This window comes from Acinonyx jubatus, chromosome D1, assembly GCF_027475565.1.
Source record: "Acinonyx jubatus isolate Ajub_Pintada_27869175 chromosome D1, VMU_Ajub_asm_v1.0, whole genome shotgun sequence".
Taxonomy (NCBI): domain Eukaryota; kingdom Metazoa; phylum Chordata; class Mammalia; order Carnivora; family Felidae; genus Acinonyx; species Acinonyx jubatus.
In genome coordinates, this window is record NC_069390.1 from 50,593,130 (window position 1) to 50,614,327 (window position 21,198).

Consider the following 21,198-nt stretch of genomic DNA (forward strand, 5'->3'; position numbering starts at 1 on the left):
CCTCCTGGACCACGGGTCTCTCCATTCCCTTCCCTGTCTTCCCTAAGAATATGGGCGCTGAAAAGGCCCTCACAGGACCTAACATGCTAGTTTAGAACGGGCAATACACCGCCGGGGAAGAGGAGGGTCATTCCATACCTTGGGTCACAGAGGGGGTCAAGAGCGAGTTAAATCCCAGTGCTGAAAGCCACGAGCCAAAGAGGGAAGGCGAAAAGTGAAAAAAACGCCTCAACAGGTACCTGCTGCTTGATGTGAAATGGGAGCTCACTCGGACTTTTTATGCGCGAGGTCCCTACGCAGCTGCGCGCTGGAGCAAACACGTGGAGGGCTGCGCCAGGCGCGGACACTTCTCCACCGGGCCAGTGAACCCCTTTTCCCATTGGCTGGCGGAGGGGGCACTGCGCCCACGCGCCCACGCCCCACAGGAGCCTCAGACTCGCCTGGTAGGCACAGCTCCTCCCAGAGGATAGTGTGCGATTAGTGTCCTCTGAGCGCTGCACCCGTGCGGGCGCGTGACTCCTTCCCTTTCCGGTTAACCAAAAACACGTGCTCCAGGGGGGTCTGAGAGTTGGACCCTGGCTGCAGATGACCTTTCCCAGACAGGATGACCCCCAATAGGCAGCATCACTTTACTCACCCATCCAGTAAACCATATAATTAGTGAGCACCTGCTTCGTGCCTCACGGTTTTCTGGACCTTTTCTAGATGGGAATAAAACATCCAAAGTTCGCAAGTACATACATCTTAGGAGAAGCTAGGAGTGTTAACAGGCTTGGGTTCCAAAACCATTTCCAACATGCTTATAAAACCATTAAATAGAACACATTTATTACATGGAAAATAAACTGAGATGGTTAAAATAAGTTTCAGAAGCTGAGGGTCCCAAACTGTGCCTTAGTAAAAGTGAATTCGACTTTTTCCCCCCATTTTCATTTAATTTACATATACCTGATATATTTAATTTTACATAAGCACTTAAGTATAATATACATACATTTTAAAGATTTTTTTTAAAGGTAATTTATTTATTTTGAGAGGTGGGTGGAGCATAGAGAGAGGGAAAGAGAGAATCCCAAGCAGGCTCTGCACTGTCAGTGCAGAGACCCATTTGGGGCTCAAACTCACAAACCATGAGATCATGACCTGAGGTGAAATCAGGAGTCCCATGCTTAACCGACTGAGCCACACAGGCACCCCAGTGTCATACATTTCAGTGCAACCCTTTTTTTTTCTTTTCCCTTTTGGTTTAGCCTTGTCATGAAAAGCCACCTTTGTGAGGAAGAGCATCACTTGCCTTTATTGCATTATCATTAAAGATAATTCGGCTTTGTTGTTTCTCTATTTTGCTACAGTTTAATTTTTTGGGGCTTCTTTGTCTTAAAGTGCACAATAATAAAATGGAAAATGCAGAACTTCTTAATAACTACTAGCAAAAAAGCATCTTAGAAAAAATGTTAACATGTCTCCTCATGCCCCTGCAGCTGGAAGGAGAGACACTATTCTTAGTAAAACTGCACTAATAAGGTGGGAAAATAATAAAGGCAATTAAAAGCACATGCATCATCTATGGATGAGGACGACAAAGCTCATAATTCATTTTTGTTAATTTTCTATGGACACAAAAATATGTTCTTTATTCTAGGGATAGAAGTTTCTATATGCCTCTTAAATCAAGATTTTTAATTATACCACTCAATTTCTGTAGGACCTTATCTTTTCTCTCCTAGATCTAATTCTGACACAAATGTGCTGAATTTTCCCACAGAATTGTATTTATCAAGTCCTCAGAATTTATAAATTTTTGCCTTATTTAGCAGGTTTGATACTATTATGCTTCCTCGTAAATTGTGCCTTTTATCAATGTATAAGATCCATCTCTTTGATTCTGAACTTTCAATTAGTTTTCTGTAATACTGAAATTTCTGCTTTTTGTTTGCCTGGTAGCTTTTCGACCAACCTCACAGGTGTTTATTGTAAACAGCATATGCCTGGATTTTGTTGCTTGACCCAGTCTGTCTCTCCCTTTATATAAGAAAATTCAGTCCATTCACCTTAAGCACATGGGTTGATAATATATTGCATTATATGTCACTTTAGGTTCATATTTATTTTACATCATGAATTCCTCTGCTTCCTTTCCCATAATTTTTCTGATTTATTTCCATCTTTATTTGCTATTTGTTTAGAATGCTTTCTTGAACTGTTTCTTCAGATGGAGGGGGCCTGAGTGATACAGACTCTGAATCCTTTTGTTTTTTCAATTGTTTAATGTTTATTTATTTTTGAGAGAGAGACACACACACACACACACAGAGTGTGAGCAGGGGAAGGGCGGAGAGTGGGAGATACAGAATCTGAAGCAGGCTCCAGGATCTGAGCTGTCAGTACAGAGCCCAACACAGGGCTTGAACACATGAACTGTGAAATCATGACCTGAGCCAAAGTCAAACCCTTAACCGACTGAGCCACCCGGGTGCCCCTAAAAGTGCATTTTAAAAATGAGACTATAAAGAGTGACATTGCCAGCTAACATTTGATGTTTTTATGTGCCAGGAATGCTGAAAAGCAAATTGCATGGATTATCCCACTATTCCTTAACAATCAGGACTAATACTCTACCAGTTGGAAGCAGTGTGGGAGAGCAGCCCACCTCAGTGCTCGCTCTTACTGGTCAATGTCTATGCATTCAGGATCTTAACTAAAATCTTATTAAAATTTTCATCTTAGACAAGAAAACTGGGGGTGAAAGATTAAATAACTTGCCCAACATCACTTAATGGGTAACACCACGGAGTTTAAAGTCAGTTCTTTTAGACAGCAAAACCCAAGCTCTTAAGCTCTGTGCCATATAACTTCTGAATGTGTAAGCCAGAGGGGGTCCATACAATGATTTTCAAAAGGTGATCTTGGGAATCATAAGAAATTCAGGTGTTCATTTCCTAGTGGAGGCCAGACGGGTAGGCCCTGGACCACCCACTTCTGCTAAACGTTGAACTGTAAATACATAGTTTAACATTTATAGAGTACTTCCTATGTGCCAGGGACCAGTTTAAGCATTTTGACGACACTAACTCAGTTAATTCTAACAACAAGCCGGTAAAAAAAATTATTATGCTGCCTATTTTAATGATGACACAAAAAGGTTGTTATTCAGCCAAGATCACATCCTGAGTGGGTGGTGTGGTCAGAATAGAATCCAACGAGTCCCTTGCTTTTAAAGACTACCCTAAAAAACGTTCCTTGACCAATATTTGAATACTACTGATCCAGCCCAAACTTGAGGAGAAGCGCCTAAGGAAATGAAAATATTTTCCTAAGAGAACATTGAACAAGATAATAGAAGAGCAGGTGATTGGATCTCTTTCTAGAACTCCTTCCCACGGCTCCACCTCGGTCCCCACCTTGTCTTTCTCCTCTCTGCCAGGACTCTCCAGAGAGCCCGGGACTTGGCAGAAAGAGAAGAGGGAGGAAGGAGGAAAGCGCGACCCCTCTACCGAGTCAGCAGAAGCCAAGCGGGTCCTGGGCAACCGTAACCTGGAATTTAAAAGGTCCTCTTTGTGGCTGCGCGACTCCAACCTGGAGTTTAAGGACAATGCTCGGGCCAGAGCTAGTGGGGTGCCTATTCTGCCGAGGGCTCAGGACAGCGGGAGCAACCACCTCTCTCCCCTCAAAGGCGAAGTGACAGCAAGGGTTTCCCCAGGTTCCTGTTGGGGAGTTCCGCACTGGCGGGTTGTGAGGGTCCCAGAATTCTTCGAGGCTGGCCGCTCCATACCCTGAATCCCCAGCACCCCCCCCCCCCCCCGCCTTTCCAGAGTCCCTAAAAGCACCTAGAGTAGCCCTATTTCGTTAGCATCGGGGCGGGGGGCGGGCGGTGACTCAGTCCTATTCTCCGAACGCCGGCGACGGACCGCCGAACTGAGTCCCGGGCCTTTTGTCCAATCAGGAGCCACGTTCTCCGGCGCTTTCCTTTCCTTTCCCGCCCCGCCCCTCCCGTCTCCATGGAAACACTCCGAGTGTCTATTTGGAGGCCCGGGGCTTCCTTTTCGGTCTAGCGGGGCTGCGGCCATTGTTTGTGTAGACGGACTGTTTTGGCCGGTCCTGTGCCCCCTCAGAGGTTCCACTAGTGACGCGGATTGTCGGGAGCACCGAGCCAGAAGCGGGGAGAGCTGTGGCTGAAGAAAAAGTGGCAGAAAAGGGAGGGTGTGGGGCCGAGAAGCTCCCGGCTTAGAAATCCCGAAGACACCAGTGTAGGTGGGTCCTTCACAGTCGCCCTCCCCAAATTAAAACCGACTAAGGGGAAGGAGAGAGGAGGACAGAGGCAGCTTTGACCCCGGGACCGGGGTGCTTGGGACTGGAAGGTGTTGGGGCGGAGCTCGGGTCGGGGGTCTGGACGTGGAACGGAGGCCGCGCGCATCTGCGCTGCAGGAGCAGAGGCCACGCAGATCCGTGGCCCTGATGCGAGCAGATCCCTCTCCTTGAGAACCATTTGTGTGTCTGAATCCAAAAACACTCGGGCAGCCCGTGGCGCGTTGGGAGAGCCGAAAGCTATGCTGCTCTCGGGCCGTCCACGAATCGTTTTTTTTCTTTCTAGAGAAAGAGGGCTCTTAACTGTTTATCATTTTCCCCAGGGACCTGTGATCACCAAGGCAGGACCCGGGTAGCAAAGGCTCATGCCCCCATTTTGCAGGTGAGGAAAGTGAGGCCCTGGGAGGTCTAGAAGTTTGGTCATTTTCAAAGTTCTACAAGTGGTTAGTGACAGAGACTGATGAGGTCCAGGGAACGCTAGAAATGGGACCATTCTGTAAGATTCTAGGAACTCTGATAGTAAATCCAGTATTTCTGTGTATTAAGTAGAGAAGAGCAATGGAATTATCTTTCTACTTTACTGATTGAACAAAATAAGAAAAATACTTTAAGAATAGAAAATATGTGCCCTATTTCTATTATTTTACTATTTTTGTTAATAATTAATTAGGAAAGCCTTGGGGCTCAGAGAGGTTAAATTACATTAGAGAGCATCTGCATCCCTGGAGGGACTGTGAGATCAAATTCTGTTTTCATGCCCAAACAAGAATTGTACGTTTGAAATTTTTAAAGGTTCAGAAATTAAGTCCTGGTTCCAATTTTCATAACTCTCCTATCTGGCCCTTGAAAAGGAACAGAAACGTTCTTGTGTTCTTTCTGGCCTCTTTCTAGGAGGTTTGGGGGTCACACCCAGTTAGTATGTGGGGATGATTGCAAGGCATGCCCAGTCTTTCATTCCTCCTTTCTTCTCCCTCAGCTCAGACTCCTCAAAACTCCACCCTTCCCTAAAAGAGGAGCATAAAGGAGGAAGCAATGTTCACTATTTTCTTCATAGTCTGATCCCAGGTGAGTAGGAATGTCTTTTCTTATTTATAAAATACCCCTGGAATTATCCATAGGTGGTGGGAATAGTGGAAGTGGCAGTGGGGATGGATGAACCAGAGTAGAAAATGTTCCTCACTTGGCTGAGAAACTTCCAAACCTCCTATTCCCACCCGGTGTCTTTTCCCAACATTTACTCATTTATTCAGCCAGTCATTCAGGTCTACTGTAAAATTTGTACCGTTCTTGATGCTCTGAGATCAAGAAATATAAGAATTTTTTTCTGAACACTGAGGAGATAAACCATATGAGGTCAATAATAATTTCTCAAGTTAGCAAACATTAACGTGTTAGAATGAGTGGCACTTAAAAGACAGGAATAGAAACTCAGGTTTGAAAAAATCATGAACAGGAAGGTAGTATTCTAGATGGGAAGATCATTAGTCTCAGGCAGAAATTGAGGGGAAAACTAAGAAAACAGAGCTAGTTACAGTAGAACCTAAGCATGCATGTATAAGGTGAGGTCACATTGTGGAAAGCTATGCTATTTATGTTTAATTGGTTACTTATTCTTGTGCACCACTCAGTCCCCTGCACATCAACCAGAGGCAGCCATTACTGACATTTGGATCTATTTACTTATAGTCTTTTATCTAATATTCGATACAAATACATACTAACCTGTAAAAACACTAATATGTACACATACGTACAAAAGTAGACACATAGGTAATCTAACATGCATATATGTAGATTAGTATATATAAAAAAAAATTTGAACATGAGAAATAGGCTCCATGAAGGCAGAAAACATTTTCAGTACATAGAACTGTGCATGGCATGAGTAAGCACTCATTGAATATTTGTTGAATTATGGATGGCCAGTTTTTGTATAATTTTTTTCATTTAACATATAATTGACATTTTTCAAATGTTTTTTGGTAATATGAGTTTTTAAGACTATCTAGTATTCATTCCAGGTATGTGTATTGTACTCTAGGTATATATGTTCCCTTCCAGCTATATGTACTTTATTTAAATTTTCTTTTTTGGGGAAAAGTTAAAGTAATTCTCAGTATTTTGCTGTTTATAAACATTTTCTATTAAATATTTTTATACATAATTTATTAAGTGTATCTCTCTTTATGTCTTTCAAGATATGCTTGGAGAAATAGGATAACAGAGCCAAAGAATATAATGTCTATATTTTAGGCTTTTGAAAAACAAGTTCTTTTTTAGAAATACTACATGAATTAACTTCTGTAACCATTTGATGAAAGATCCTCTCTCTCTGAACCTTTACCAGTTTTGAGTATTTAAGATTTTGCCTTTAATTGCATCCCTTTAATCTTTAGAAAGGTTGACCATTTTTTACATGCATTTACTGGTCATTTGCATTCTTTCTTTGACATAAATAATGTATGCCTCTTGACATGCATTACTTTTTTTTCCTACTGAATTTTTTGTTTCTATTTGATGAAAAGTATTCTTTGTATGTAAAAGATACAAACCATTTGCCAATTGCTATATTTCTCCCTTTTGTCATTTGCCTTTTGGGACTTATTTGTTCATGTAAGTTTCAAATCTGTATAGAGTGAAATCTTATTTCTTTTCATTAATACAATTTTATGCTCTGAGAGCTCTTCTTCACCCTCAAATCTAATACATAATTACTTTCATTTTCCTCAATTATTTTCTTATAGTTTCAAGTATTTTAAAAGTTTAACTCTGAAGCCTTTCAGGTATTTATTTTGGTGTGAGAAATGATAGGACTTAAACATTCTTTCCCACCTCCCACTTTCTTATTTTTCTTACGTTTACTTTCTCCATTGGTTGTAGTGCTACTTGTTTATATACCAAATTACTAACTTCATTACATATACACACACATACACAGTTGTACACACAGATCACTTTTGGGTCTGTCCTGTTTCATGGATCCATCTCTCAATTCTGCTATCGACGTGTATTTAATTTTGTTCCTGTATATATATAGTGCGTTTAATGGGCAATGAAGAGGAATTTAGCCTTTCTTTTTCCTCATTTAAGGATAAAAGGAAGGAAGATAGCCCATTTTGGGAAAAAAGGAAGTAAAAGTTACTTATAAGTTTTAGATATTGAATATATTAACCTTTCAGTATGTTTTTTTAATATAGCATATTGGTCAAAATACAGGCTCTGGGTCCACTATCTAAGCTTGTTTCATGCTTCTGCCACTTCTCAGTTATGTGAATTAGATTGCATTACCTAACCAGTTTCTCATCTCTGAAGTGGGGAAATAGAACTTAGTAGGGTTAAGAAGGTTAAATAAGGTCAAATATGTAAAACCCAGCACAGTGGTGGACAAATAGAATCAGTAAGAATTGGTTGCTATTATGTTAGTTATTATTTACAATATAATGTACAACTATTTCTAGTCGCTAAAACATAAGAATTGAGCAGGGAATCTAGTTTAATATATTTTTTGGCCAATGGCTAGTCAGATATCCCGGCACCGTATATAAGCCATCTTATCCCCACAAATTTGATATTACCTTTATCATGTTTGAATTCTCTGCTATATTTGGGTCCATTTCCAGATTTCTATTCTTTTGTATTGATCTTGTCTATTCCTGTGTCAACCTCATGATGTTATAATTACAGAGTTACAGAGTTTTAATATGCCACTGGGTTAGTCTCCTCTCATTTTTTTATTTTAATTCTTTTTTTTTTTTTTTTTTTTTTTTTTTTACTTTACATCCAAGTTAGCTATGATATAGTGCAATAATGATTTCAGGAGTAGAATCCAGTGATTCATCCCCTACATATAATATGCAGTGCTCATCCCAAAAAGTGTACTCCCTAATGCCCCTTGCCCATTTAGTCCATCCCTCCACCCACACTTCCTCCAGCAACCCTCAGTTTGTTCTCTATATTTAAGAGTCTCTTATGTTTTGTCCCTCTCCCTGTTTTTATATTACTTTTGCTTCTTTTCCTTTATGTTCATATGTTTTGTATCTTAAATTCCACATATGAGTGAAGTCATATGATATTTGTCTTTCTCTAATTTTGCTTAGCACAATAAACTCTAGTTCCATCCACGTAGTTGCAAATGGCAAGATTTCATTCTTTTTGATTGTCAGGTAATATTCCATTACACACACACACACACACACACACACACACACACACACACACACCACATCTTCTTTATCCATTTATCTATTGATGGTCATTTGGACTCTTTCCATACTTTGGCTATTGTTGATAGTGCTGCTATAAACATTTGGGTGCATGTGCTGGTTCGAAACAGCACTACTGTATCCTTTGGTTAAATATCTAGTAGTGCAATTGCTGGGTTGTAGGGTAGTTCTGTTTTTAATTTTTTGAGGAACCTCCACACTCGTCTCCAGAGTGGCTGTTCCAGTTTGCATTCCCACCAGCAGTGCAAAAGGGATCCTCTTTTTCCGCATCCTCGCCAACATCTGTTGTTGCCTGAGTTGTTAGTTTTAGCCTCTGTGATAGGTGTGAGGTGGTAACTGATTATGGTTTTGATTTTTATTTCCCTGATGGTGAGTATGTTGAGCATGTTTTCATGTGTCTTTTAGCCATCTGGATGTCTTCTTTGGAAAAGTGTCTGTTCATGTCTTTTGCCCATTTCTTCACTGGATTATTTGTTTTTTGGGTGTCATTTCTTTTTAATAATGGTTTTTCTTTCTCCCACAAAAGTATTTGAAAATTAGTTTCTCAGACCCACCCCCAAACCTGTAAGTATCATTGAAAATGTAGATAAGTTTAATGAGAACAAAATTATGTTTATTTCTCCTACCTAAGATTGAGGAGTGCTTTCTAAATTTAAAAGCTACATTTATCTAGGTTCTAAGTATTTTTGTTAAGCTTTTAGGAATTTATATTTTTTTAATGTTTTTGTTTATTTATTTTTGAGAGAGAGAGAGAGAGAGAGAGATTGTGAGCAGGGGAGGGGCAGAGAAAGGGAGACAGAATCCCAAGCAGGCTCTATACTGTTAGCACAGAGCCTGGTGCTGGGCTTAAACTTACAAACCACGAGATCATGACCTGAGCTAAAATCAAGAGTCAGACACTTAACCAGCTAAGTCAGCCAGGCATCCCAGGAATTTTATTTTTTAATTGGTATTGTAAATGTCGTTTTACAAATAACTTTTAATGACTATATGTCTGAACTTCACATGGTTACTTAATTTGAACTTTTATTGTGATGCATTCATACATGCAAAAGAACATACTAAAACATATATGTATAAATTAAAATATAATAACATGAATGCCCACCATCTAGACCAGAAAATACTTTTAATTTTTTTTAATGTTTGTTTGTTTTTGAGTCAGAGAAACAGAGTGCAAGTGGGGAAGGGGCAGAGAGAGGGAGACACAGAATCTGAAACAGTCTCCAGGCTCTGAGCTGTCAGCACAGAACCCGATGCGGGGCTCGAACACACAAACCGCGAGATCATGACCTGAGGCGAAGTTAGACGCGCTTAACCTAAGACTGAGCCACCCAGGGGCTCCTAGACCAGCAAATACTTTTAATTTCATTCCCTCCTTTTCCTAGAGAGGCAACTGCTATCTTAAATGTTATGTTTATTATTCCTTACCTATTTTTTTTTAGTTTTATATAAATGGACTCTATATAACTATTCTGTGAATAGCTTCTTTAGTATAATGTTAGATTTTTACAGTGTATCCATGTTGATTCATGTACCTAAAGTTTTTTTTAACTGTTGTGTATGCTTTCACAGTATGACCAACAACTTATTTATCCATCCTACTGTTGTTGGGCCTTTTGTTTTGCTTCCAGTCTTTTTGATATACTGAAAAACTTGTTGTATGTATCTTCTGGCATACATGTGTTTGTTTTCTAGGGTACAAACCTAGTATTAGAATTGACTTCCCTTATAATTACTAATAATTTTCAGTTGATTTTCTTTGGTTTCCCATATACCATACCTTCTACTTGCTTTGGGAAGTGGTTTCATCAGTGGTTTAAATATAGTGAATTTGCAGTATCTCTGTCAAGTTTCCAGTCTTACTGGGTATGCCTTTAACGTTTTACTTTTGGATTTGAGATATATTTGCATGTCTTTATTTTTATTTTGCTAACTTAATTTGTTTGTAGTTTTAAATGAAGGATCCATACCGAATTTTAAGAAGTACCTTTTTGGCACTGATTAAAATATATGGCTTTTCTTATTTAACATTGTTATGACAGTTTATAGTTAATATTTTCTTCATTTGGGCCTTCCTTTGTTTACCTTTTGGAATAAAGCACCATTCTGTCATGCTACAATTTGCTTTGATATTGTAGCAGGTTGCGTCTGCATTTTCTAAAGATGACCACCTGTAACATATTGGACTCTTCATGCTCATCTTACAATGTGACTTACACTCTTACCACCAAAAAGTAGGATCTGTGTCCCCTCTTCTCAAATCTGGCTGGGGTTTATGATTACCTCAAGCAGTGGAGTACTGCAGAAGTGATGCTATGTGACTTCCAAAGCTAAGTCATGGAAAGGACGCAGCTTTTGCTTGCCTCTACATTGAGAGGTAGCCTAGGCCATGTGAACAAATGCAAAGAAACTAAGATCTTCCATCAATAGTCACAACCAGCCTGCCAGCCTTGTGAGTGAGCCACCCTGAAAATGAATCCTCCAGCCGAATCAAGCAAGCCTCTAAAAAAAGTAATTGCTGCTCCTGTCGACAACTCAACAATCTCCTGAGGGATCTGAATTAGAACTGCCCAGCCAAGCCATTCCTGAATTCCAGAGAAACTGTAAAAAAATAAGATAATACTGGCAGCATGACAGTATGTTATAAATATAGGTGTTGCTGGATTTTATTAGCCTTATATTTTACTTTATCCTTGAAGTTTATATCAATATTCATTAGTAACACAGTATAGATCTATAGTTTTCTGACTTTTACTTTCTCAATGGTTTCCTCAATGTCTTAAAAGTTTTGATAGTTTTTCTATATGATTTGGAATAATTTAATAACTTTGAATATTCTGTTCCTTGAAAATTTGAGAGAATTTATGTTAGAAAACATTTGGGTCAGTTATTTTTGAAGGCTATAGTTCTTTGGTAACTTGAGCAATTTCTTTCATATAGCTGATCTGTTCAGGTGTTTTTTCTTTAGGACTTGTTGAATGGTTTTCTAGGAAAAAATATATTTCCTATTTCTATTAAGATTAATTTTTAAAAGAGCTGTAGAAAGTGCCCACCTAACATTCAGTTAATTTTAAGTTTTCAAGTTTATTTATTTTGAGAGAGACAGAGACAGCACGAGTGGGGGAGGGGCAGAGAGGGAGAGAGAGAGAGAATCCCAAGCAGGCTGTGCACTGCCAGCACAGAGTCTGATGCAAGGCTCGAACCCACAAAACTGTGAGATCATGACCTGAGCTGAAACTGAGAGTCGGATACTTAACCGACTGAGCCACCCAGGCGCCCCACATTCAGTTAAATTTGTATCTGTTCCTACTTCCCCAATGTCAGTTCTAACTTTTTTCTATTTATGCTCACTCCTTTTTTCCCCCTTTGGCTAGCAATCTGGTAATTTATCTATTTTATTGTTAATATTTTTCTTCCAAAGAACTGGCTCTTGGATTCATTTCATAATAGTAAATGTTTTTCAGTTCCACCATTTTCTTTATTGATTTCCCTTTTTTAATCTATCTAGTGTTCATATTGTATATGATACTAAGTTGGAATCCATGTTTATGTTTTCTCATATAGTTAATCAGTTTTCACAACACTGTGAAATAATAATAATCCATTCTTTCCTCTTTTATGTTTAATGCCATCTTTATTGTTAATGTGTTTTCATATATAAACAAACACAGTCTCTGAGTCTTCCATGCTGTTCTACTGGTCTTATTTTTTAGTTTTGATTTAATGTTGTAGTTTCGTGGTATGTCACTATCTGGTAGGGCAAGTCTTCCTGCTTGGTTTACTTAAGTCTTTATAGACTTCTTTTCCTTCCCTGTAAATTTTAGGGGAAAAAGTATATTGTGTTCCTTAAAAAATCCAGCTGGAAATTTGGGGGTATATTGAATTTAATTCAACCCATCCAAGAACATGGAAGTATGCTTCTTCTTTATTTAGATCATCTTCTGTTTATTGGAATTTAAAAATTTTCTTCAAAGATTTCTTTATGTTCTTGGTTAAGATAGTGGTTTTTTGTTTTTGTTTTGCTTTTTTGTGAATGATACTATTTTTTTTTAACGTTTATTTATTTTTGAGAGAACCAGCCAGCACGAGTGGGGGAGGGGCAGTGAGAGAGGGAGACACAGAATCTGAAGCAGGCTCTAGGCTCCAAGCTGTCAACACAGAGCCCAATGCGGGCTCGAACTCACAAATTGCTAGATCATGACCTGAGCTGAAGTCAGATGCTTAACCTACTGAGCCACCCAGGTACCTCTATACCCTCTATTTTCTAGTAGTTGATTGCTGATACAATTATGCTGTCATTTTATTGTATCTGGTAATTTTGCTGAGCTCTCTATTTAGTTTGTGGTTATTTGAATACTGTTCATTTTTCTACATAGATTGCAATAACATATGCAAATAATTACTTTTTTTTTGTTTTTACTTCTAATTCTTATGCCTCGTTTCATTTTCTTATAGTATTTGTCAGACCTTTGGTATTATGTTGAAAGCAACAGTAATGGTAGTCATTCTTGTTTACCATAATAAAAGGAACACAAACAAAGATTCTACATTCAAGTTCTGATTTTGATGAAGGTTCCTAATATGTAACCTTTACCAATTTAGGGAGTTTATTTCTACTTTGCTAAAAGTGTTTATTTTACTTTATTTTTTATTTTTATTAAATTTTTTAAAAAGTTTATTTGCCTATTTTGAGAGACAGAGACAGAGATAGACAGCATGAGCAGGGGAGGGGGGCAGAACAAGAGACAGAGAGAGAATCCCAAGCTCTGACAGTGCAGAGCCCAATATGGGGCTTGAACTCACAAACCATGAGATCATGACCTGAGCTGAAATCAAGAGTCAGAGGCTTAACCAACTGAGCCACCCTGGCGCCCTTGCTGAAAGTTTTTAATTTTTTTTTTTTTTTTAATGTTTATCTTTGAGATAGACAGAGCGTGAGTTGGGAAGGGCAGAGAGAGAGACGCAGAATCTGAAGCAGGCTCCAGGCTCTGAGCTGTCCGCGCAGAGCCCGATGTGGGGCTTAAACTCACGGACCGTGAGATCATGACCTGAGCCGAAGTCGAAAGCTCAACCAACCGACTGAGCCACCCAGGCGCATGCGCACCCCCCCCCACAACCCCCCCCCCCCGTTGAAAGTTTTTAAAGATCGTATATAGGTGTTGAACATTATGAACTTTATCACATGATTTTTCTGCATCAGCTAATTATGGTTTTCTTCTATAGTCTATTAATATAGTGAATTATGTTGATAGATTTTCTCTATCATGTTGAACTGTCCTTCCTTCCTGTAATAAACCATGCGTAATCATGATTCATATTTTTAATATATTCCTGAATTCAATTAGTTAATACTTTATTTAGGATTTTTATAGATTTATAAAATTTACAAGTGGGATTGTAATTTTACTTTTTGATATTGTCTTTATCTGCTCCTGGGGTCAAGATTACACTAGCCACATACTGAGCTAGCAATTTTCACTTTCTCTTTTCTAAAACAATTTGACTGTAATAGTAATTAACCGCTAACAGAATGCTTGGTAGAACAATGGTATGTTATTTATTTATTGCAATTTAAAATAACACACATTTTTTCATGTCACTCAGTTTCTAAGGGTCAGGAATCTGGGAGCAGCATAGCTGTGTGGTCCCAACCCAAGGTCTTGCACGGGGCTGCAGTCAAGCTGTCAGCAGGACTGCAGTTATCGGAAGGCTTCACTGGGGCCGGAGGATCTTCTGCTAAGATGTTTCACTCATGTGGCTGTTGGCAGAATGCCTCATTTCACACTGAGGACAGAAGCCTCAATTCCTTGCCACATGTCCTGTTCAAGGCTCCTAAGTATTTTCACCACATAGAAGGTAGCTTCTTCAAGAGAGAGTGATCTAAGAAAAAGGGCAAGGAGGAAGCTGCAGTGCCCTTAAGAGCTAGTCTTGAAAGTTGCATACCATGTCTTCTTCCCCTTCTGTTTTTTTATGTAATATTTCTCAGAAGTGAGTCCCTAAGTCCAGTCCACTTTCAAGGGGTCGGGAACACTTCTTGGAGGGAAGGCAATCATATAATTTGTGGACATATTTTAAAACTACCGCAAATAAGATGGACGTATATATGTACTGAAATGTGAAGTTGTACATTATATATTACATGAGAAATGCAAACCAGAATTGTCATGTCTTTGTTAAGAGAAAATTTCAGTGGGGTGTGTATGTACGTTTGTGTGTATGAATGAATAAAGGTCAGAAAGGACACAGTAAAAACTATCCTGGTTACTTCTCAACTTATTTAGGGAGGGTAGACTTTCAGTTTTTACTTTTTATTATTATTCAGAATTAATGAAAATTTTATGAATTTGTTTTCAGTAAGAGTGACTAAACTCTGAATCTCTAGTGTATTTTTTAAAGCAATTCTTAAACATTTTTAAAAATAATCAAAGCCAATAACAACAGGCCAACAGACCGAGTTTTACTTTTCTGTACTTTTTACAAAATAAGGAACCAGTAGGTTCATTTATTTTCTGTTCTAATTCCAGTTTTCACTCCTGTAGTCTGGGCTTCTGAGCATCCCAATTTACTTATTTCATCTAGCTAGCTAGCCAGATATCTATGTATATTCATTTGTTTATGTTAAAAGAGACTTACTATATTTTTTTAAGTCTATTTTATTCATTTTGAGAGAGAGAGAGAGAGAGAGAGAGAGCAGGGAGGCTCAGAAAGAGAGGGATAGAGAGAGAATCCCAAGCAGGCTGTGCACCATGTAGTCTGATGAGGGGCTCAAACTCACAAACTGCGAGATTGTGACCTGTGCTGAAATCAAAAGTTGGACGCTCAACTGACTGACCCACCCAGGCGTCCCATAGACTTATTCTATTTTACATTTTTAACATTTATGTTATAAACATTTAAAAATGAACAGCATTGAATTTTCTCATTCTTGAGTTCTTATTTGTGGTTAATATTTCATTGTTGACGCATGGATTTTCATGTAGGTTTTTTGGAAAACAGTACCTGGGTGGTATACTTTAAATCCTTGAATATTTCAATACATCTTCCTTCTGTCCTTTTGTTAACACAATAAGGATGTACTTGGAAATCTTGATTTACATCCCTTCACCAAGTTGTGTTTTACTTCTTTTACAGTAGGCCTGGGTTTAAAAACCACTATTTTGCAACTGAATGACTTTATACAAGTTACTTAATCTTGCTAAATGTTGGTTTCTGGGGCACCTGGGTGGCTCAGTTGGCTGGCTAAGCATCTGACTTTGGTTTAGGTCATGATGATCCATGAGTTCGAGCCCAGTGTTAGGGCCCTCCAATCTCAGGACAGAGCCTGCTTTGAATCCTCAGTCTCCCTCTCTCTCTGCCCTCCACCCCCCGCCCCTCAAAAATAAATAAACATCAGAAAAGAGAAATTTAAATGTTGGTTTCCTTATTCCTTTAGTGTTGATAATTATACCTTCTAGGATTGTTGTCATAGTAAATGAGATAACAGCCCTTTTCACATAACCTTTGGTATTTAACTGCTATAATTATAATGACTTGATGGTCATGATATTCTAGTTTTTCTCCATTAAAAGTATGTATTTTCTTTATTGTAGTATTTACTAAACATTTTTAATTGAATTTTAGAATTGAGAATATGTCATCAAAGAAATGTGTCACATAACCAACTTATGAGCTGTTCTTTCCACTAAGAGAAGTATTTTTAGGCAGTCTGAATACATACATTTATCTCTTCTTTCTAAAACTGCATGATGATAAAAAACTAAAAAAAATGATGAAGTAAAGAGCCATTAGCAAATGAGAAATTTCAACAGTAACTTGGAAGGCAACAGGAGCAACAGTGGGAAGAGATGCATAGGGCTAAAGACATTCCATCCTGGAATGCTCCACAGGGGAATAAGCATAAGAAGGATTTGATGAGCCCTGTGAACTTCAGGGAAGCTGAGGATACATCTTTAACATTGGAAGCAGAGGGTCAGTCAAAAAAGAGGATCCTAAAGTATTTCCAGAAAAGAAAGAAAAAGTTGGTTGCAAAGGAATTAAACAAACAAAAAGTCTTAGAAACAACAATGAAGGCTTATGAACAGTGAAATGATTCTGAGAAAAATTCTTTTTGCTCTAGAATTCAATACCCAGCCACGTGAATGATGACAAGGACTTCAAACATGCAGTGTAACCATGCTTGGAGATTCTCCTTTAAACCAAAAGTGTATCTTGAAAACCTTGTCTGTGTCTCACCTTTGCTTTTTTCAGTGGCCGTGGGCTTACCATTCATAAACTAGATTGAACTAATTTGGGCCTGTGCCTCCCAATTAATGGAGAAATTCACAAAAGAGGAAGAATCATATAATCTTGAAAATGGAGCACTAAAAAGAATAGCCAGCCCAGACTGGAGCAGGAAGATGAACATTTCCAGAATAAAAAGGGTTGGGGGGAATTGACTTAAGTTTTTTCAACTATTATTTACTAATTTTTAAAATAGGGATGATAATCGTATCTATGAGAGGGTCACTGTGAGGACTACTTAAAATAATATGTGAAGTATTTAGCCCAGTGGTTAGCAGACAGATGCTATATAAGTGTTTCTTAAGATGGAAAGCCGGGTATCCGGCTTCAGTGACTGGATACATTATTTAGCCATCCGCTATTGTTATGTCTCCTCTTACCTTTCTTGTTTTTCTTCATTATTAAAGTTCTTTATTTTTTTATTTGCTTTGTTACTTACATTACGTGCTGAATGGCTTTTGCTTTGTCCATCTTCTCATTTAGATCTCTTCTTTCTGGAAAATCTGATCTTTGACCAGATGGCAGTAACATTTGAAGATGTGACTGTTATTTTCACTTGGGAGGAGTGGAAATTCCTGGATTCTTCTCAAAAAAAGCTCTACAGAGAGGTCATGTGGGAGAACTACACAAATGTCATGTCAGTAGGTAAAGTTATCCCAGCTCTTAGGTAATAGAGTTAGTTTCTTCTGGGACCAGTTTTGTTGAGTATTTTGGTTCTTTGTCTAGGTATTGTATTGAGATAGGAGAAGTATCCTCAGAAATGGGTCTTAAATCAGATGACAGATAGAAGATAGAGCAAGACATCTTCTAAGACACCCAGGCTATGTATTGATAGGTATTTGTGATTATTCTTATTTATTTTCTGGAATTCACTTAAAATACAGATCTCCACACATAATTCATTCTGTGTGGTTCTAAATTTGTTCTCTCTTCATACTATTTGTACAAGTTAGCTTTTGCTATATAACAAACTACCTCAAACTAGTGACTTAAAATAAACCTTATTATTTTCCATGATTCTCATTGGTTAGATGGAACTTCTATCATAGAGTGATTTGACTGGGGCTGGATAGTCTAAAATGAGGCTGGACAGTCTGACTCACATGTCTGGCAGTGGGTCGATATCAGTAGGGATGATGGAGATGTGTTGACCATACATCCTTCTTCAAGCAGGCTAGCCCAGGCTTGTTTACATATTGGTGGTCACAGAATTTTCAAAACCAGCAAGAGAGAGGACAAACCCCGGTGTACAAGCACTTTCAAGTCTGCTTGTATCACTTTTGCTATTGTCCCAGTAAAGAAAGCAAATTGTATAGCCCAGCTAAAGTCAGCATGGAAGGGGAACACGCAGAGGTACAGAATTAATACAGCCATTTTTTCACACAATCTATCACACTCTCTAGAACAAAAAAATAGAAATATTTTATTTCTCATAACAATGCCCAAATAGAGTAATCTAATTAAATCTGTTTTTAAGATGATTTCCATGAAGCAGTCAGCCTTATTTTTTGATATCTAACAGTATGTGGTAGTAGTAGATGCTTAGGATACATCTATGGATTGAATGAATAAGTGAATGAAGGGATTCACATATGAATAAACAAACACATGAATTTCAGACCTAAATCCTAAGTCCTAATCCTTCTTTCTGGATACACATATATTTCTGGAGGTCAGTGAGATACTTGGAAATTTTTTAACACCACCTTCATCTCACCACTGGATAATCTGCTTATTCTTCTAGGAAACTGGAAAGAGAGTTACAAACCCCAAGAAGAAAGATTCAGATATTTAGAACATGAAAATCATCCCTGCTGGCAAGGCTGGAGGAGTGCCAGCACTCAGATATATAAGAATAGAAGCTATGTGGAAACCATCCAAGGAATAGATTCCAAAGACCTCAAGCAACAAGACCTTTCCCACCATCAAGAATGGTTGATACTCTCCACGCAAGTACCAGGGTATGGGAACTATGAGCTGACTTTTGAAGGCAGAAGTCCCAGGAACTTAAAATATACAAAGTTTATACCCTGGCAGTCCTTAGAAACAAAACACACCCCTCAAGACTATGCTAGAGAAATCTACATGAATGAGTCACATGGTTTTCAAGGAAGCAGATGCCATCTTGGCATATCTAAGAAAAATACCTCTCTGGAAAAAGAACAGAAGCTCATAGTTCAGCATTCTTGTGTCTCAACAGGGGAAGCCTGTCCAGAGTACATTGGGAAGATATATCAACATGACTTACTGAAAGACTCTAAGGAAGAGAAATACTGTGGATGTAATAAATGCAAAGAAATTTATTATTGGAACTCACAGTGTGTTCTCCACAAGACAAATCACCTTGGAGAAAAGTTCTATCAGTGCTCCATCAGCACAGCATGCTTCTCTCAGAGATCAGACCTATATAGACATCCAAGAATTCACATAGGTAAGAAGCTGTATGGATGTGATGAAGTTGATGGTAACTTCAGTCAGAGCTTAGGTGTTCACTTTCATCAGAGATTCTGCACAGGGGAGGTTTCTTATATATGCCACATGTGTGGTAAGAGCTTCAGTCAGATCTCTAGCCTTCACAATCATCAAAGAGTCCATACAGAAGAGAAACTCTATAAATTTGAGTGTGGTAAGGACCTCAGTAGAAATTCATTACTTCACATTCACCAGAGACTTCACATAGGAGAGAAGCCTTTTAAGTGTGATCAGTGTGGTAAGAGTTTTAGTCGGAGTTCAGTGCTTCACGTTCATCAGAGAGTCCACACAGGAGAGAAACCATATAAGTGTGATGAGTGTGGTAAGGGCTTCAGTCAGAGCTCAAATCTTCGAATTCATCAGTTAGTCCACACAGGAGAGAAGTCCTATAAATGTGATGACTGTGGTAAGGGCTTTACCCAGCGCTCAAATCTCCAGATTCATCAGAGAGTACATACAGGAGAGAAGCCTTACAAATGTGATGACTGTGGGAAAGACTTTAGTCACAGCTCTGATCTTCGCATCCATCAGAGGGTCCATACAGGGGAGAAACCCTATACTTGTCATGAATGTGGGAAGGGCTTCAGCAAGAGTTCAAAGCTTCACACTCATCAAAGAGTACACACTGGAGAGAAACCCTATAAATGCGAACAGTGTGGTAAGGGATTCAGTCAGCGTTCACATCTTCTCATTCATCAGAGAGTCCACACAGGAGAAAAGCCCTATAAATGTGATGATTGTGGAAAGGGCTTTAGTCACAGCTCTAATCTTCACATCCATCAGAGGGTCCACACAGGAGAGAAGCCTTATCAATGTGCTAAGTGCGGCAAGGGTTTTGGTCATAGCTCAGCTCTTCGAATTCATCAAAGAGTCCACACAGGAGAGAAACCTCATAAATGCCATGAGTATTATAAGGGATTTGATCCGAATTCACATCTTCACAATAATCACGGACAGGAAAGCTTATAATTATGTTCATTTAGTTAACCGCTTTAATCAAAGCTTAACTTTAAGCCCAATAAATGCTGCTGGGAAGAAAATTCTATAAATAACCCAAGTAATCCCAAGCAACGTTTATAGTTTTCCCTAACTCCCACTAAGAAGCATTTGCTTCAAGAAGAAATCCTTAGGAGGATGCCTATGTATTTAAAATTAAAGTGTATTTACTTTTTCTATTAATATTATACATAGCCATTATAAAATATATGAAAGATTCAAGAAAACTCTTCATCCTGTTCTAGTCTTTTTTTATACATTTTTATGTGCATGAAATCATACTGTATATTTAACTTTGTATTTTCACTGACTTCAAAACATTTACTTACACTTTGGTTTGAATGGAAATTGGCTAGCTAGCTATGAAACAGCATCGTGACTCCCTGTAAAGTCCCTAGGAAACCACAGGAAAAAAACACAAAACTTGAAACTTAACTGGTAGATAACCTATTGCTCAAATGTGGAAGCATTAACTACAGGGCCAGTACAATTCAGTTGCTTATGACATAAGGTAAGAAAACATTGCATGACCCTTTATCTGTGATAGGATGTCTTAGAAATGTTATGTCTGTCACTCAGAAAAGCCAGGAACCATTCTTTTGTTACAGGGGTGCTGTGCTGCATTTGAGGTGCACTCTCACACGTCCTCCTTCCCAGGTATCCCTCTCCCCAGGTTTCCACATTTATTCATAGGTTCAGACACCACGTAACAAGAAATGCAAAATTTAATGTGTCTAAATAAGGGGTGAAAGATGTTGATAAAAGCTGATAGAAGTGAATGCTAGATGGGGCACCTGGGTGGCTCAGTCGGTTGAGTCTCCAGCTTCGGCTCAGGTTATGATCTCGTGGTCTGTGAGTTCGAGCCCCACATCTGGCTCTGTGCTGACAGCTTGGAGCCTGGAGCCTGCTTCTGATTCTG

The 21,198-nt window shown here is 38.7% G+C and overlaps 2 protein-coding genes across 6 annotated transcripts in view; one reads left to right on the forward strand and one right to left on the reverse strand.

The window, feature by feature from the left end:
- NLRP14 (NLR family pyrin domain containing 14) overlaps positions 1-618 on the reverse strand; it is a 283,814-nt gene extending 283,196 nt beyond the window's left edge. For 2 of the 4 annotated variants that reach the window (XM_053203536.1, XM_027073247.2), the window contains exon 1: positions 139-615. The gene's annotated coding sequence lies outside the window, so the exon portion shown is untranslated. Of the gene's footprint in view, positions 1-138 lie in introns of all 4 variants that reach the window. The other 2 variants (XM_053203537.1, XM_053203538.1) reach the window with 2 other exon arrangements.
- A 3,390-nt stretch (positions 619-4,008) lies between these two features.
- ZNF214 (zinc finger protein 214) lies at positions 4,009-20,494 on the forward strand. 2 transcript variants are annotated; one of them, XM_015084691.3, is made up of 5 exons: positions 4,009-4,251; positions 4,629-4,687; positions 5,282-5,370; positions 17,295-17,456; positions 18,556-20,494. In XM_015084691.3, the coding sequence occupies exons 2-5, from the start codon at positions 4,671-4,673 to the stop codon at positions 20,250-20,252; spliced, it is 1,965 nt and encodes a 654-aa protein (XP_014940177.1). In that variant the 5' UTR covers positions 4,009-4,251; positions 4,629-4,670; the 3' UTR covers positions 20,253-20,494. The 2 variants fall into 2 exon arrangements, with proteins under 2 accessions (XP_014940177.1, XP_014940178.1); XM_015084692.3 differs by lacking the exon at positions 4,629-4,687.
- The last annotated feature ends 704 nt before the right edge of the window (positions 20,495-21,198 follow it).

Coding starts and splice junctions, on each gene's coding strand:
- ZNF214 (XM_015084691.3), top strand. Junction 5,371..17,294: donor TCTTCATAGTCTGATCCCAG/GTGAGTAGGAAT, acceptor CTTCTCATTTAG/ATCTCTTCTTTCTGGAAAAT. Junction 17,457..18,555: donor CACAAATGTCATGTCAGTAG/GTAAAGTTATCC, acceptor TTATTCTTCTAG/GAAACTGGAAAGAGAGTTAC.